We start from the raw sequence: 19515 nt of genomic DNA, 5'->3' as shown, positions 1-19515 counted from the left end.
AGTCAGGGAAAGCTAGAAAGCCTGAGCACAACAAGTGCGCGACGTGGTGCAAGAGAACACGGAAGCTCTTTCACAATCGTGCTGGGAGCAGTAATATTTTTTTCCCAAATAAGAATAAAAACTTCCCTGTAAGTTTCAAAAAAAAAAAAATAGTAAGTTAAAAGAAATTTCCCCGAGGATTAATTGCGGCTGGAAGTGAGGTGTTTTGTGGTGTGAAAAAAGGTGTAAAAGCTGCAGGAAATATGGCCAAGCAATTAATTATAATTATCTGAGAGATTATTTGGCACATGGATGAAAAATTGCGGCCAGATAAAAGTGTTTAGTCCTAAAATCGCAATGCTAAATGTGATTATGAGCCATGGTGACACGATTTCTGTGAAATTGTGAAAGCTAAAAGTACGTGACATGTCCCAGAAAATCCATACATTATCTCCCACACAATCATGCCCAATAATCATGGATGAATTTTAATTATTCCACCCCATCCACGGCCAAAAGTTTGGCAGGAAGAACCGCCTCATTTTTCCATTCTACCAAGTTGACGAGGCTTGCTCAACCACAGATGGATGGGCGGAGGAAAGTTCCGATGAACAAGAAGCAAAAGTTGAAAGACGCACCAAAGCTTAATTAGTTATTCGTGTCTTTTGTGAACTTGGATATTTTTTTTTGTGTTGAGCTTTTTTCTTACTTCCCCCTCTGTCTTCCTAATTTTTTCCATCAATTTTCTCTCATTTTTTCCCACGACACTTCCTACGAGTTCTTCCATCCGCCCGTGCGTTCTCCATTCTCGCCTCTATTTCCACTCACTTGAGCACTAAATGGGAGAAACAGCAAAAGTGAAAAGAGGTGACAGGAAAGAATGAGTTGGCATAAGCTGGGAAAAAGCACGAGTAGGAGAAGATGAAAAAGAATGAAGCAAATTAATTATTAAACTCATTTTTCAAATTGAAATTCTCTACCCTACTCTATTTTTGCCAAAAACCATAAAGAAAACCAGAAAAAAAACGATTGTTCAATGTGATAATTTTGAGAGAAAAAAAATATTTCACTGACCAAAGGCATTAACCAAAACCAAGGAGTGTCCATCTAAATTGTATATTGAAGTCCAGAAAAAATAACTCAACTTTTATAATAACAAATGTTATTGAAAAGTGCTACTTAAATGAAATTTTAATAACTCATGATTTTGAACTTATAACAAGTATTTTTGTGTAAAAAAAATCCAGATTGCACTCACTCCTCATGTTCTTCAGAAGAATGTAGCAGCTTTAATAAAAACCTAGATTTGGAAACGTCTTCTGTAGCTTTTCGCCTTATTCGTATTAGCTTTGGTACCCAAAGCACAAGTTTGCAAGGTTAAATAAATAATTAGTATTATTTTGATTCGGTAATATTGTTGGAAATTACTAATTAAAAAAAATGGTTTAAAATTGAATATTTTTGGACAATCCTTTTTCAAAAGCCGATATTTTGTCGCTTGATTTTGCAATTCGACAATTGGGTTGAAATATCTCGGTAGTAAAATTAATTAAAGTCTTATATAGACCTAAAGTTTAAACGAAGGATGATTTACCTAAAGAATATTCGAAATAATCATTCAACTAATATTTTCATAAGTGTTCGAAAAATCTGTCTCTCGGCGTGATGTCACATATAACGGCGTTATCACACTTGCACATTAAAATTTTAATGTGATTCACATTAATTGTCGCTTGTGAGCGTCCAAATATTTTATTTGTGTCTTTATGTGAGTCACTTAATATTTGGGATTTTTCTATTTATTGATAAAGAAGTGGACTTGGCCTGCAAAAATAAGTTTAAATTTACCTAAAGCATAAATATTTTTCACATTAAAAAATTAAAGAGAAAATCGCATTAATTTTTCGCATTAATGCTAAAAATCAATTTATATCAAATTTTGCGGGTCAAGTCTACCTTTTTATCGACAACTAGATCAAATTTTGAATATAAAATGATTCAAACACACAAATTACACATTTGGACGCTTACCAGCGACAATTAATGTGAATCATATTAAAATTTTAATGTGAAAGTGTGATAACACAGTAAGATTAACATAAAAGTAAGAAAAGACGGAAAGAGAGGTGCATAGTATGAAAACTTGGCTCTAAGTTTATTAGGGTCATCGCGTTACCTTCGGACGATTTAAGCTTAGAACAATTCATTTTTATCAATGTGTTATAAATGAATTTGGTCCATTATAATATTATATTTTAATAGCTAAGTCCAATGCCTCAAATTTTCAGAAGAGAGCTATGAATGAAATTCACAAGGAATATAGAGAAAAAATTGAATTGTTAGAAGCTTGAGTCGTCCGAAGGTAGCGTGCTTTCCCTAGATCAATTTATACGCAATTAGATCTAATAATAAAATATAAAACAAAACATTTTACTCCCATCGCGTCTTCTCATCAGGTAAAATGGGTAAAATATTAAGAATTATTTAATATATAAATAATACATTGATACCAATAAAATATAACTCTCTTATAATATTCTCCGTATCACATACTTAACTGACATACGAAAAATTATTGATTTTTTGGAGTTCACCTATAATAATTTTGTTATTTGATTAATTTAAATGACCAATATAAAATTACTCAATTACTGTTTTCATAGGGTTTGAGAAATGTAAATGGATTGTTTTTTCACCTAAAAGCTTGTACACATTGGGAATAATAATTTTCGTAAAACGTAGCGTTTTTGGCAAGATTTTGAAATTTCCAACTACAGTTGTGCATGAAATTTTCTTCCATAAATAAGCAATTTTTCACGAAATTTCCTTCAAATATGATTATGTAGTCCATTGAAGCTGGTTATAAATTAAATTAAATTAAATTAAAATTGGAATTAAAAAAATTTCACACACAAGAGAAACGACTAATATGATACAATCTTAAACAGCAAAATTCATTATTTTAAATGTAAAATCAACTATTTCAGTCACCCTTTCAATATATCGCAGATTATTGGGCGTTTAATCATATAAACATTACAACAGCTTCTCAGAAAACGACATATCAAGTTCAGATGACTTTCCATTAACAACATTTGAATGTTAAATTCTGTTAACCAATAAAATATAATTAATTGGAATAACTTTCAAAATAAGATTGTATTTAAAAATAAAAAAAAATACCAAAAAGCAATAAACGTTTCTAAAATTTGAGTGATGAAAGTCACAACATTGGCTGTATTAATTAAAAATACACAATATTAAGTTTTGGACAATTTATGGATCCCTCAAATTAAAGATGAAAGATTAATCACGAACTGATGTTAGAAATTAGAATTTTTTAAGCATTGTTGCTGATAATTCGATCAGAATAATTTATCGCCAGTTTAACGATTTTTGCAGATATAACATTCACCTGTCTGATTTCTGGAATATTGGGAGTGAAAATGACATAATGTGAATGGTGGATTTTTTTTTGTATTTATTGAATGTTCGCCAGCTGGCATCTGGATATGGATCCGGATACTGGAGAGTATTTCCGACGGATAATTATGTGGGGGAATAGGAAAGAAAACGGCAAGCGTCGGAAAAAATAGTCACTCAGTCGAGTGGCTGAGCACTTGCTCTATGATGGAAGTGCCCCGAGTTCGAATCCCATTTCCGCCACCAGAAATTTTCTGGCATTGAAGATATTCGAATTACATCCAGTAAACTTTATTTCACTTGATTTCACAGGGGATGGAACTGACAACCCAATCCTTGTATAAGAACAAAAATAATAATGAATGTCCTGAAAATCTCGCTTACGAGAAAGTCTTGTTCCTCTATGGGATGTTGTGCCATCACCTATTATTATACCAGACAGATGGTAGCTTAGAAAATATCAATTTTCCCATAGTTTTCGGCTCAGACTCCAAGCCTTATTGCAGTGTTCAAATCTTGTTATTTCAAGATTTTTAATTTTATCATAATTTATCACGATTTTTATCATACAGTCTGATGAAACCTAGCGCATGGTATTTAAATAAATTAATTAAATAAATTTTAAATCAAAATTTACGGTCTTTTTAACCAAGATTTCTTGTGTGTTCCGTGATTTTTTTATTCTAAACATTACGTTGAACGGATTTTACTATTATTCTTATTTATTACTATTCTAAAAGGTAATTTCATATTAAAATAGTTAATTCTTGTTTAGAATTTGTTGCTTTTTGGTGATTTTATGTCAAAAAAAGTTAATAATTCCATATCGAATTTCTTTTTATTTCAAAGATAATTTTCAATTTCAGACAACTTAATGAGAGTTTAGGTCTGATTTTAAATGATAAGTGAGAATAAAAACTTTGTGTAAGAGAGTCCGGGGCAGATTTAAACAGCAAATGAAATTTTTGTTTGCCTTTTATGTGATTTCGCATGCTCTGCGTGATATTTAAAATTCTGAGCAATTTCCTTTAGTTTTTAAAATATAGGCGCGATGAGTTACACTCATTGAGAAAGATAGGAGAAATTGAGTAATTACGAAGCCTAGGATCGTACGAAGCATGGACATTTTCCCCTAAATATTCTTCTTGGATAATAATTGATTTTATAGGAATAGTTAAATATTTCAAAAATTATTTTAAAATTCAATCAAATATTTAAATTTACTGTGGATGAGTCACAAAGTGAACTTTTGTGGTTTATTACTATTAATGCTCATTGATTTTCTCAAATACATTTGAAATCATTTCGAATCCAAAAATGAATAATCTATTTTAGAGCTTTAACGAAAATATTTCTGAAAAAAACCCTTGGTAATTCTTTAAAAAAAAGTCGAAGCTTTTACTGAAACATATCTTTTAATCTTAAATCACATGTGCGCTTAAAATTTTCCCATACGAACCTTTTGTGGCTTATTTTTTGTCATTGTGTTAATTATTTCATAACCGCAGGGTTGAGCACTTTGCATCCCTCTGACCCCAGTTTGAATTGGTTATTTTCCAATCAGTGTCATGCTCTATACTCAAAAAACATTCACCCCGTAATACTGTAAGAACAATGTGTATAGAGTGATTTTTAAAATTGCACGTAAAGCTATAAAAATTTTCTAAAGTTGCGTAAAATTAACTTTCAATACAATCCAATTTTCCTCCATCCATAACTTCTGAATGTGGGGACAAAAGCCACGTTTATTTGAGTGTTACAAAGGGTGGTTGTGCAGTGATTAACGGAACGGATTGTGTGTGGAACTTAATAATTAATTGTGATAATAATATTGCAGTGCCGGATAGTTCCCTCATAAACACAGTTTATTATCTGAATGGAATTAGCGCAACTGGATGCATCAGTGTAGTACTGTGAAGTTTACACTTGGATTTCAACCGTGAATATTGAAGCAGTATCATAACAAAAGCTTTTCCCAAAACCATCATCAGCAGAATGCCAAAATTAGTAGTGCAGAAATTTTGGATAACTATTTGTGGATTTATGTTAATTTTGATGAATCACCGAACAAGTGAGTTTAATTATCATGATATTCACCTAATTATTGCAATGATTCACCAGGGACATTTGCTCATTTCGTTGAAATTACTTAATGCATGAGTTTGCATCAATTCGAAATACCCGAGGAAAAAATGTGACCTCGTAATATATTTCAGCGGGAATGCTATTCATGTCCTTTTACGACCTCAATAGATGTATGTACACATGAAAATACATAATCGAATATTTGCGAATTGCGTACATTTGCGTTTATATTACAATTCCTCACATGTTCGTTCCAAATATGAATAAATTAACCGAATCAGTGTTAAATCCGTTTACTAGACAAAGGACAAAATTAAATTCATACCCGTCAAGCTCTCATATGGCTTGTAAATAATTTTTATAGAGCTGCTTTTAGAACGAAAATACAGATTTAGGAAAAAATTCAAACCTTTCTGAAATAAGGAAAATCCTCAATTCCTCGAAAAAAGGGGTGGCAAAGTGTCCCAGGTTTTGCGAAATGCTCGAACTCGTGACTTAGATGCTATCCTTCAAAAGTACTTTTGCATCATTTACCGTGTACTGGTTCTCAACCGATTCAACCCGATTTGTAAATCACTCAAAACATCCCACAAAATTAATTTTCGGAGAAAATTAATTTGCATCATAATTTGCATTAAAATCGGAGTCCCAGCTTTGCAAAATGCTCGAACTCACGAGATAGAGCGGTTCGCGGAAACCTCGTATTTTACATTTCGTATTTTACATCTTCGTATTGCACATTTCGTATTGCGGAAACTTCGTATTTCAGCACATTTCGTATTTTACCATTTCGTATTTCACATTTCGTCTTTCATACATTTTGTACAAAAATTGAACATTTCGTCTGCCATACATTTCATACAAGCATATCAACCAATAAAATAATAGAATTGTAGTTTTATAAGGTCAAGGGCGCTATGCGCCTCGGGTCTAAGTTTGAAGTCGAACATCATGCTTTTTAATTATTCATTTATTTAAAATTTTTATGTAAATTTCCAACTGCTTCAGCAAATATTTCAAATTTTACCACCAAGTCTGAGAAATATTGGTAAATGTTTACAATATGCTCTTAAAACCCATTTGAGCCTTTTATTCATAACTTTATCAAGACATTAGATGGAGATTTTATAAAAGGGAAACGTGACAATTAAAATGGATTTTATAATAATTCCTTAAGTTTTTTTGTAGATATATCTTGTGTAGCCGGGCTTTTGCCCTGAAAGATTCTTTATGGAGACCAAAGCTTTTCGCGGCCAATTGCCCAGCACCGCCCAGGCTCTGTGCCTCCATCCGATCTCTTCCAGGCCATGTTACCGACTGACTGACAGTTATCTCTTGTCTTATCTCCTGTTATCCTGTTAACCAAGGCCAAGCTCACAGACGACGAGCAACCGAACCAGTAAAAGGCCTTGCTTGGAGCGGGAGGCGGGAAATATGAAGTTGCTGCTAACAGGGAAGGGATAGCCGAGCCATTGCCGCTGTGTATTATTATTATTGGATATGAGATGGAGGTAGTCCAAGTGAACATTTCGTCCTTTGACACCGTGTATTTTGATTTCGTTAAAACTATTAAAAATTGACTAGATTTCGAGCAAAAATCACTGAAGACTAATTGGACATGAATCACAGAACCAAGTTTTACCAATTTCGAAGCCCCATTTAATAACTTAGGCCCCATTTTCGAAGCAAAATATCGGAGTCCATTTGACATTTCAAAATTTAGGTTATGTTTCGTTCTTTTAGCGATTTTAATCATTTCTTGGGCTGTTTTCACTAGTTTCTCATCACTATATGTTAAAAAATTACTTGTTTTAAGGAATTTGTGTGGTAGTTCCCCCGACACCTAAAGCTTAAAATCTCCCGCTTGTGGCATTCTTCCGTTTCGTGATGTTATCATCGCCGGCTAGCGCCGCTTGCTCGGTTCGATCCTCGCTCACCCTCAGTGTTAGTCGATCACTAGACAGCGAGAGAAGAAGACATTCTCTCCAAAAGTTCGAGAAAGGAGTTATCTTACTGCCCATTCAGTCAGATTAGTTTCGGGAACAAGCGAAGAGGGGTTGCGAGCAAGTGAGAGCAAGCCCCAGTTCTGCCTACACGGCGGGCAAAAGTGGATTTTACCTCCACATTTGAATGTTATTTTTTCACTAAAACTTAAGAAATTATCGAAAAACTAAGAAAATATGGGAGCATTTCGCATGCAAACAACTGAGCATTCTCAAAGTCGCACACTAACGCAGCTATCATCAGCAGGCTGTCATACACGCTCACTTCCCTATCCTTATTCAGAGCGGCAATGGCCGAGCTCAATTTCGCTATCAGGAGGAAAGTTTCTCTAACACTTAAAAATTTCTATTTTTTATCACATAAAACTGCAGCCTATTTATATATTACGTTTTTTTTTGCCAAACATTTTTTTTAATGAAATCCGTGCAAGAAAAAGTATACGGCTGTCGGAAATTGCATTAAAATAGTCGTAAACGACTATTCGAACCGATCTATAATTAAATTTTTGCGCGGAATTTCTCCAAATTTTCAGTTTTCACTATCTTAGCAATAAAATTTTTCTATATAAAGTAAAATTTACGAGTTTTATTTTCTTTCAATTTCGTCGTATTCCACATTCAGATATGAAAAAAACCAAAGGCACGGAAACAAAAATACAGAAAAACAAAACGAAAGAAATAAAAAGAATATAAGATAAAAAAAAAAAAATAAAAACGACACTTCTGACACAGAGTAAGGGGACCCAGCATTGAGCCATTAATTAACGCCCTGGTTTAGGAACTATTTTAGCCCTCATCGGCAAGGTCTGAGCGGCCCAGCAACGAAAGAGTTCCCTGTTCCACATTTCCCGACGGTCGCGGCCTCCCAAATGTTCAGAAAGTGGTGGCCACCAAGGAGAACTATTGCTTCAACCGCGTTCGTTTTTTCCCACGCCGTAAGGATTTTACATTGAAGCGAACCCTGTTCCGAACGCGTTTGCTGAATGGTGTTCAAACAGGGAACTTTCGTTGCTGGGGGTAGGCCCGAATTAAGGGCAATGGCTCGGCTATCCCTTCCCTGTTAGCAGCAACTTCATATTTCCCGCCTCCCGCTCCAAGCAAGGCCTTTTACTGGTTCGGTTGCTCGTCGTCTGTGAGCTTGGCCTTGGTTAACAGGATAACAGGAGATAAGACAAGAGATAACTGTCAGTCAGTCGGTAACATGGCCTGGAAGAGATCGGATGGAGGCACAGAGCCTGGGCGGTGCTGGGCAATTGGCCGCGAAAAGCTTTGGTCTCCATAAGGAATCTTTCAGGGCAAAAGCCCGGCTACACAAGATATATCTACAAAAAAACTTAAGGAATTATTATAAAATCCATTTTAATTGTCACGTTTCCCTTTTATAAAATCTCCATCTAATGTCTTGATAAAGTTATGAATAAAAGGCTCAAATGGGTTTTAAGAGCATATTGTAAACATTTACCAATATTTCTCAGACTTGGTGGTAAAATTTGAAATATTTGCTGAAGCAGTTGGAAATTTACATAAAAATTTTAAATAAATGAATAATTAAAAAGCATGATGTTCGACTTCAAACTTAGACCCGAGGCGCATAGCGCCCTTGACCTTATAAAACTACAATTCTATTATTTTATTGGTTGATATGCTTGTATGAAATGTATGGCAGACGAAATGTTCAATTTTTGTACAAAATGTATGAAAGACGAAATGTGAAATACGAAATGGTAAAATACGAAATGTGCTGAAATACGAAGTTTCCGCAATACGAAATGTGCAATACGAAGATGTAAAATACGAAATGTAAAATACGAGGTTTCTCAATCCCGATAGAGCTCTCCGTGAATTAGTTTTTCGCATGATCTTTTGATGCTTACTGATCTACTGATAAATCACAAAAACATTCAAAAATCAAAAATAAGTAAAGATATGATCATTTTAGAATGTTTTGGCATGAGTTACAAACATATTGGCAAACACAAAATATAAACCCGAGAAAGATATAAGTCACTCACGGATATTTGATCGATTCATTATACTGATTTCAAGCCCGCAGTTAAACTTTGACTTTCGAAAATTCAAAATGGAGAATTTTTAGGTCACAGTAAATTTAGGTAATCGAATTTTTTAGGTAACCATAAAAAACCTGGTTTTGGAGCGAGTGGAGTGTGGGGTGGGCGGAAAGAAAAAAACTTATAGAGATATCGTTTTTTTATTGGGGGTCATCGAAGACCGGAAGTTGATATCTCTTACCATTTATGCTATAGGACAGAGGTGTGCAAGAACCGTTGAAACCGAATAAACATCAAAATAAGTTTGCTTAGGTAGCGTTTTGACCATTGACGAACAAGCTTTATTTGACGTTTTTTCGGTTTCAAACGGTTCTTGCACACCTCTGCTATAGGACGGTGACAATTTGAAAAAAAGTGGATTATATAAATACTCCCTCTTTGAGTTCGAGCAGTAAAATTACTTATCGCTTTATTACCGGTTCACAACAGATTTGAACGGATTTATAAATCACTGAAAGCATTGGTCAAAATAACTTAGGATTAATATAATTAAATTTAGGATAAAAATTAGTTATCAGTTATGAACTGGTTCGTTACCAGTTGAAAACTGTTTGGAACCGGGTCAGTTTTGTCAGAAATTCCAAGATTTCTGATAATTTTTTTACACAAAAAATACTTTAAATTTTCTAATGAGAAGACAAACACAAATCAGTAATAAACTTATAGTAGCTGAGATTCTTTACCGGGCACCCCGAAGTGTTTGCAACTCGGAATGCTTGAAATTTGGATTTTGAACTTAATTTTAAGAATAAAATAATAAATTTCGGCCACCAAGAATAGTTAACTCTACGCGATTCTTTACCCTAAAATTACTCTAAAATTCAACTCAAAATCGAAATTTCACGTATTCCGGGTTGTAAGCACTCCGAGGTCGCCTGTAATTTGAGCTACCATAAGCTTATCTGGGCTTATCACTTGTTTAATTTTGACTTGAAATGTAATAGTTTATGCATAGAAAATGTTGAAACTGATTTTTAAAATATTTAAAAATCAGTTTTACAGATTTAAATTCACAGGAAACCCGAAATGAATGCAACTCGAGATTTATTTCTAGATCAAAAATTTGAATATCGATTTTTCGATTAATCGGACCTTTGATTAAATCGGATGAAGTAGGAGTTTCAGAAGAGTTGTAGGATTTCACGAGAGCTCTCCAAATGACCAGTTTTCAAATTATTACAATTAAAATCGGGGACATGGCCATTTTAAAATTGAATTTTTGACCCCTTATAGCTCGGATCAGGGAGTTCACGGGGCTTAAATTTTTCTTAATAGAAAACTCTTAGGCCCAGCTATAACATGGTAAAATTTGGGACCGATTGGTGGAATTTGATCTGAGTTATTATTGAGCCATCAAAATTGTGGGGTATTCCAAAATGACAGAAAGGGGGCGTAGGAAGATGGTTCTGATATCACCATGACGTCGCTTACCTAATATTAGGTGAGATTCTTAACAATCTCACCTACTATAATCCTAACAAAATTTCATGTCGTCCGATCGACCTCAAACTTGGCCAAAATGTGTTTCGCCACTTCCTGATCACGAATATATGGGGGGCTAAGTTAAGTTCCCGGCCGCTCTTTGGAGCTTAATAGCTCCTAAACTAAAAAAGATATCGACTTGCGGTATCGCATGAAAATTGCAACTTGGTGTATTGACCCCCACCCCCCACCCCTCCTTCCGCCATTTTGAAGACCCACCTTTTTTTGTTTTCTCAATAGCTCCGCCCCTGTGGCATCGAGCGGGCTCAAATTTTAGAATGTTATAGCTGGGCCTTAGAGCTTTCCTTAAGGTCCCCCGACCCCCCTGACCCGAGCTATAAGGGTCCAAAAAAAATTCTTTAAGTTAAGTGTGAAAAAATTGATTTTTCCCATAATAACGCTTTGAAATCACTCAGATGCCAATTTGACTGCCTCTACTCCACCAAGACACTTAAAATAGGGTTTTAAATGGAAAGTCCTACAAAATACAACAATTCTTTGATATAGTTGAAGTTCAACAAATGACTACTTGGGGAACTCTGGATGAAAAAACGAGTTAAGAAACAAAAAACCTCGCTTATCTTGACTTCTGAGTAATCGATGATATCATGTTCTATGGGAAAATTATAGAGAACATTCTGGTCTACATTTCACCCATATATCACTTTTCTATCACCCCATCCAAATCCTTGATATTTTGGATTTAATACAAAATTAGTATAATTTCACAAATTTGATTCAAAATAACTGAATGGCGTCCCCCAACTTCAGCTCTAAATCGAATTTGCATGCACTCCGAGTTAGCTCACGATAAGAATCTCACCTACATAAGCCGGTTAGAATTATCTGCCCCTTTAACCTTTGCCGTAAACCGATATCTCTTTCTGTTCCCACACCGAGTGTTTGTACTATGTGAAATCGGTCGGATGGCTACGAAAATCTGTTTTCGCCGGGATTGATACAGTAGAGTCTCCTAAATTCGAACGCTCGGGTGGTATTTTTGACATTTCTCACCTCCCAAATTCGAACGATTTTTTTCAAAACTAACGAAATTTATGTGAGATTAAATTGTACTTTGAATCAAATTCTCGTACTTTCTCGCAAGTTTTAGTGGTAACATACTTCCTTTTCATTTTATACGATCATAATGTATGTAAACATTCAAGAAGAAGCACATAAATATGATTTTCATTCACCCAGAATACGAATTTCTTAACATAACCCCACAATTGACATTTTGAATCCAAACGTTCTTCGAATTTGAGAGATTCAGATTTAAGAGACTCTACTGTATGTATGATGTGAAAGTATCAAAACGTGTTTACACAAAGTTTGGGCGTGAAACTGAGTTTGTAAATTATCTCAATTAAAACAAAAAAATTTTGATTATTAATATAATTCTATTAAACTTGGCTAAAAATGGTTTTCTTTTTTGTGTTCTAACATTTGTGAAGTTATTTGCAAATCGAGTTTGTATTTGCCTGTCATTTAAAAGTTTGGTTTTGAATGATAATTGACTAGTGAAAACCAATTGAAATTAATTCAAGTTCGTCCAAAATCCAGACAGTTCAATCCGTTCAACCCTTTACTATGAAAAACCGCTCAATGAATTGATTTGACACCATTCGAGTATTTTGTAAAGATCATTGTGAGGATTTGCAAACTTTTTATACAATTCCAATTAGATTTTTGTACAAAGAATCGTCAATCAGTGGAAGTAACACTCAAATAACTCAGACTTCTCATAATGTTTTACCTTAGAATGACAAATTTTTCAGAATATGCTGCGCGTGCAATTTTTTCGAAAAATTAATATCTTGTTAGACCTCAATTTTTTAGCCAACTTGTTAAAGAATAAAGTATTAAATAAGAGAATAAAAGTATTAGAATGCTTCTATATCTTCCAGCGAAAGGACCTACTACTGTCGTAAACGTCAAATTCAGAAATTACATCACAAAGAAATCTTTTTTGGATTGGAAAATTCAATTTAGAGATATTGTAAAGTAAGGGAATTATCTATCATAGTACGTCTCCTCTGTGGAATTTGAGCAATAAAAATAAATAAAATCATTCATTTGATTAATTCTATATGGGGTTTTTTATTGCTCAGTATAAATCAATATATACCTATAGAATCCTTATGATTGTTTAGCCTGGTATTTCAATCTATCACAAAACCAAATCAATTTTGAAACCTGTTGAATAATCATGAGTAGTTGTGGTTCATCAGTATTACCAAAATATTAGGCCTATACCAAAGTATGATAAAGATTTCTCATTAAATCCAATTAATAACGCTTTGTTAGGTCTTGATCGATAAATGACTGTTTCCAATTTCAACTCCAAAGCGAATTTGCAGGTGTTTTCGTGTTAGCTTATATTAAGTATCTAACTTACAGAAAGTCAGCTAGGTTTATCACTTATTGTTCACATTGAATAGAATTTTCTGAAGATAGCGTGAACATCAATTTTAATCTGTTTTATTGTATTGATTTTCTGCCATTTGTCTAAATACATCTCGAAATATCTTGTTCAATACTTTGGTCAAGCTCCATGAGTATCATCCCAAAAAAAAACTGTCCATCATCCCTCAAGAGTGCTTTTGTGGGTGTATATTAAATTTGAATTTCATTCACTATTTCACTGCATAATTTATCGGCATCAGGGCATTATAACATCCACCCACACAGTATCTAAACATAGAAGGTGCTTTCAGGGATACAGTAAAAATCCATCCGAATTCGCGCAAATCAGGGCATGGATGTTCTTTCAAAATAAAAAAAACCATGGCATTTGAATTGTGTGTTATTTTTGGGAGACTGGCTGGGTAACATATCTTTATAAATTATTCAAGAATACATACATACAGTAGCATGAAGCAGATGGAAAATGAGGAAAAACGTTCACACTAAATTCTTTTCATAAACAATGTGAAAAGAGGACCATGAAAATACTAAAATTTGCCACTTTATATATGTTTTGCAAATATAATGAAAATTTTAGAAACGTAAATATAAGAAATTTTTGTTTCTGAAAGAGTGGAAAATATCTGATTCACAAGTTGCAAACTTCTTTTCAAAGTGCATAATAATCAGTAAAGAGTTGATATTTCTGGAAAATTTTCAATCTTCTGAAAGCTTCTTTATGAAAAATTTTCCATTCAAAATAAGCATAAATGCATGAATTTCGTGCTCTATGGGAAAACTTTAAATTGCAACTTGAGTTGCTACAAATTCTTCAATAACAGCGCACAACTCATAAATATTGTTTACGGTTTTATCTGGAGTTTTATATATTGCTTTTTTTAAGTCAAGTATCTTCATAAATAAAAACGCTTTCCTAACAATTCTTCAATTCCCATATTACACAAAATATCCTCATTTTAAAACCATCTGTCTCCTTAACAGTACCCAAAAAGCTCACCCTCAACAAGAGAAAGCCCATCCATGAGTGGGAAATGTGATTGAAAAATGTAATAAGAGACTCTTTTGTCGATGGATGATAGGAAGAAAATTACATTGGCAAATATCTAAAGGAAATACGGTGGATTTATTTAATTCGGAAATAATGATGCGAAACATGTGCAAAAAATTTCACAAAATCGTATTTTAAATTGATGGGTGGAGAAAGCTAACGCCTCTCTGTGATAATTTGAACATTTCAAATATTCTCGCGTCACACTTCTGGTATCATTTATTATCATCTTCGTAAATTTTCCATACAAGTCATGTCACTTAAACACTTACGCAACGGATGACAATTTTTTTTTGAAGGGATGCTTAATCAAGGGGTGTTGAAATCTAGTTAATTTTTTCTCTATTCACTTATTCGTTATAATAATTAAACTTCCTAAGAAGGCCGAAACGTTTCAAGGGGTTCCGTGGATTGAAATGACTGAAACAGCATAATTTTCCCTATTTTTTTTAATAAAAATTATTTAATTCAAGTTCTTAAGCATACAAAATTTTAACTATTTTTTCTAAAATTTTCATTTAAATATTTTAAAAATTCAGCTTCTGGAACCTGCTTTTCGGAGACCTCATTTAAAAATTTGAGTTTAGGACATGATTTTCAAAATCAAAATCAAAAAAAAATATAAATTTTAAAATTTCACTTAGAAAAAACTTCTGTTTGTTATGAAGAAACCTACCCCCTAATTTTGAACTCTCATCATTGATCGTATTGATGATAATTTTCATCGTGTCTTCCTATTCACTTTATCACTCTCCGGGAACTTTTTTTTTCCTGCGGGCAAGCAAACTTTTCCTTCCCAATGGGAGGTAAAAGCAGCAATATAAAAAGAGGGAGAAATCACTCTTGGGGATTGAGAATTTTTCAGAAAATTTCCTCAGAGTGGGTGGATTTGTGGGTCACAGTGACAAAAAGAAAAACATGGTGATGGGGCTTGAAATCAAGTCAGAAAAGCCACGCAACATCTTGTGCCAAAGTAAAGTACAGACGGGAGAGTGGATGAAGAATAGGATGAAGTGAATTTGAGTCATTTCAGCCCTTGAGCACATTTATTCTGCTGTATCAAATATTTGTCTATTCTTGTGCGCGACATATTTGTTCGGCATAGATGGGAAAATCTTATCAACACCCACCCCAAGGTGAAAGCTCGTATATGTAAGGGTAAAGCATATAGTAAATTACTTGCCATAAAGACTTACATTCATATGATACCATTTCTACCCTACACTTTGTCACATTTGACTGGGGTTATTTCATCTTTTATTTCTTTTCTTTGAGAAAAAAAATCAATGTGCGAGAAAGAGAAATTATCTACAACTATAGATTATTGTTAAATGATAATGCCACCTGATGTCCCTTCTTTTTCTTCCGAGTTGTTATCCCAATAAAATTGTATAGATTTACGTTTAATTTAGACATTAAGGCTACACTGAGATAAAAATTGTAGTTGAAGGTTATTATTTTTGTTAAAAAAAAATTATTGTGTTTTTCAAATATTTAACACACCTTAAAAAAGTAATAACCTTCATATTCGTATTCATGCTCGGACTCATTCAATGAGAGAGTAGTTATATAATCGTCTTTTTTCAACTTGTCACCATTCTGGAGCTTAAACGGTAAAAGATATCACCTTCCGGTCTTCGATAACCTCCAATAATGAAACTATATCATGTGCAGAGCCTTATTTCACGTCTCTCTGCGATTTCTGGAGCATTCAGGCGAAGCAATGCAGGAAGGATGAGTGAAACCACGCAAAAAACCGCCTATTTTGCCCTGTGTCACTCCTTAATTCTTTATGGTGTGACCATCTGGGGGGTTTGCGCGAACAAGGACCTCTTGGGTAGACTCCAGAGAGCACAAAACAAGGCCATCAAAGCTGTTTTCCGATTGAATAGACTTATGAGCTCAGAATTTCTTTACTCCAGATTTGAAATAAATAACATAGATCAAACGATAAAAGCTCAACAACTCATTCATATCTTTAAAATTCACAAAAAATTAATTCACACCAATCAATCACTACATGAACAACAAAATCTTAAAAACACTAGACAGTTCAATACGATACAGTTATCTAAGCCTAGCACTACAAAGTATGGAATCAATTCAATTAAATTTTCTGCAATTAGCTTATAGAATAAAACTTTGCCACTCTTATCACAAAACGAACCTAAAGAACTTCACCTTTTCAAAAAAAAAAGATAAATATCTTAGTCAAAAAATTATGAATGTTATATTATTCTTTCTCGTTTCTTGATTTTTCAATTGATGCTTTGTAAAAATTAGTTTTTTTTTTTGAGTAAATGCTATTATGTATAGTCCTAGATGTATCTTATGTACTATGGGCATGAAACAATAAATATTATTATTTATTATTATTATATCTTCAGACTTGTTTTCCTACTCCTCCCTCCCTCCCCCTCCCAAACCTCAAAATCAATGTTTTTTAGATTTTTCTCAAAATTGGCCCAAGCTTTTTCAATGATTTTCTGATATCTTTCAGAGGTAGTCCTGAGTCCTGACGAACATTTTGTCTAAACATTACCTACATATGATCGGAAAATTGGGCATTTTGAGTTATTGAAGGCCAACCAGGTCAACAACATTGGAGGGCCCATTTTTCAAGCGATTTGTTAAATTTTGTTTTTTTGGAAGGAACTGGACTTTTCTTATCAATTTAATTTCCTTTCAATTCTTTCTCATTGGTTAAGTAATCGTAATTGATTTATTTTTCTCGCTTATCCTGTTTTATTTGTACGTAAATATGTTACTTCTTATCCAATTTTCTAGTTCAAAATAGTTTTTCGATTTACGAATGAATTTGAGCGGTAATAAACCAATGTAGACCAAAAAAACATGCAAGAAAGTAATTCACGGAGAACTCTATCTCGTAAGTTCGAGCATTCCGCAAAGCTCAAACGCCTTGTCATATCTTTTTTATTACCTATCATGATTGTTTTTAGAGGTATTTAGAAAGAAACTAAAATTTCCGTATCTGTATACAATGAAAAATGAAAGGAGAACATTTTAAGATGAAAAAAAAAGCAAATTGTATACAAATTTTCAACATTTTTTTTAGTGTATCTTCCATTGTATACCAACATTATCAGCTATATAAACTAATCAAATAGCTTGAAGGGCATTCTTCCAGCAACAATTACTTCAATTAATTATTCAGTTCACCATATTATGAGTATATCTGGAACTACTTTCCTACATTAGAAACTCATCGATCGGATTATCAAAGTCAAAAAATTGAAATTTGAAATGCTATTTACATCAAACCTCGCTTTACTCCATACAACATGCCAAAGATGATGTTAATGTTTTCTTACGTTGAGTTTCTTGTTTTACCACAATTTTCCAATCCCATGAACATATCCACCCAATGGATTTTCTCTAAAGGAAATATCAAGGTGGAATATTCAACAGGGAGAAATCAATACTTATACACCAATTAAATTACTGTATGGAAAGCCTTTCTATCTTTGCCTTTACTCCTTGTTTTCATAGCTAAAAGATACAAGTCAAGGAAGTACATGGTTGTTAAATTGTATTACCTTGCTGGATTTATCATTTTATATATGGTAATCCAATAGAAATCTACCAATTGTGTATTTTCACAATCATTTATAGAACACGAGAGATTAGGGTGGATTGGAATTGGAAATGAACTCTACTACATAATTAATGACTTTGTCAATTTTCCCTGTCGAATAGTGATAGGTAATTTTCTTAGAAATTTCACCTGATATGAGTCCATCAAATGAAGACGCATGGTGGCTTTCTAAATAAAAAAATCTATACTAAGGTCATAAATTAATTTAATTTGATATATTACAAAACAAAATTGACCAACTGAATTTTAGATTAAACCAGATATTAGATTATATTAGATTATAAAAGGAAGCGGTGACTCAAAAATATTTTATACTGCTGCCTCTCTGTTTGGGCCCATGCTTCCCCTAAACGATCCTTATTAAGAGAAGCGTGTGTCAAGCCCGCTAGATCTCCGGACAAATTCCATCAAACAGGCCGGTTTTAACCCTTATAACTCATTCTGAGACTATACTTTAGCAAACAGCATCCGCCTCATATTATATTATGATAGTCGTTTTTAATGAGATGGATAAAATGTCTATCAAGGATGTTTGTTATTGAAGAAGACAGATAATTCATTATCCAATGAATAGATAAAGTAAGACAAGTGTATATATTTTGAACCAAATACAGAGGCTTAAACTTTGACTAAAGATGCAACGCATTAAATATATATACTGAGAGAAATCCGAAAAAGTTAATATAACATTCCGGTAATGTTTATTTTACCCTGCAGTATTTATCTGAAATCGTTGTAAATATTATGCTTTTTAGGTGTATTAGGGGTTAGAGTTACCCTTTTTCATATTAATTTTACCCTTAAAAAGATGTAAAATTAACATTAAAAAATGTTGATATATTTTTACACCTAAAAACTGTTAAAGTTATGATGAACAAATGTTAATCGCATCCCCGTTTTTCTCTCAGTGTATGTAATGATAACATTACATTTATTTATTTCCAAATTCCTCTGGAATTTTGCTGATTACTACACTAAGAGAAATCCGAAAAAGTTAAAATAACATTCCGAAAATGTTAATTTTATCCTGCAGTATTGATCCAAAATCGGTGTAAATATTACCCTTTTTAGGTGTATTGGGGGTTAAAGTTAACCTTTTTCATGTTGATTTTAACCTTAAAAAGGTGTAAAATTAACATTAAAAAATATTGATATATTTTTACACCTAAAAAGTGTTAAAGTTATAAGGGAAAAAAGTTAATCGCACCCTCTTTTTTTCTCAATGTACAAATTATTCAAATATTTCAAAAAATTTTAAGTACAAGATATATGCGCGAGTGCAAAACACTGGTGTTCTGACCACGTTGGAGTAAGTTATAGACAAGAAGATTTTGTAAATCTGGTTGACCGTACATATATTATTAATGTTTTGAATACAGATTG

The 19515-nt window shown here is 33.2% G+C and overlaps 1 protein-coding gene across 1 annotated transcript in view; it reads left to right on the top strand.

Moving 5' to 3' along the window:
* The window catches only part of LOC129799383 (uncharacterized), a 67706-nt gene continuing 48191 nt past the window's right edge, over positions 1 to 19515 (top strand). The window contains exons 1-2 of the mRNA XM_055843210.1: positions 1 to 396; positions 5240 to 5473. Coding sequence (XP_055699185.1) covers positions 5398 to 5473 — 76 coding nt within the window. The 5' untranslated portion in view covers positions 1 to 396; positions 5240 to 5397. The remainder of the gene's footprint in view (positions 397 to 5239; positions 5474 to 19515) is intronic.

This window comes from Phlebotomus papatasi, chromosome 1, assembly GCF_024763615.1.
Source record: "Phlebotomus papatasi isolate M1 chromosome 1, Ppap_2.1, whole genome shotgun sequence".
NCBI lineage: Eukaryota > Metazoa > Arthropoda > Insecta > Diptera > Psychodidae > Phlebotomus > Phlebotomus papatasi.
The sequence above is the reverse complement of the archived record's forward strand: the minus strand, read 5'-3'. Positions and strand labels throughout refer to the sequence as shown.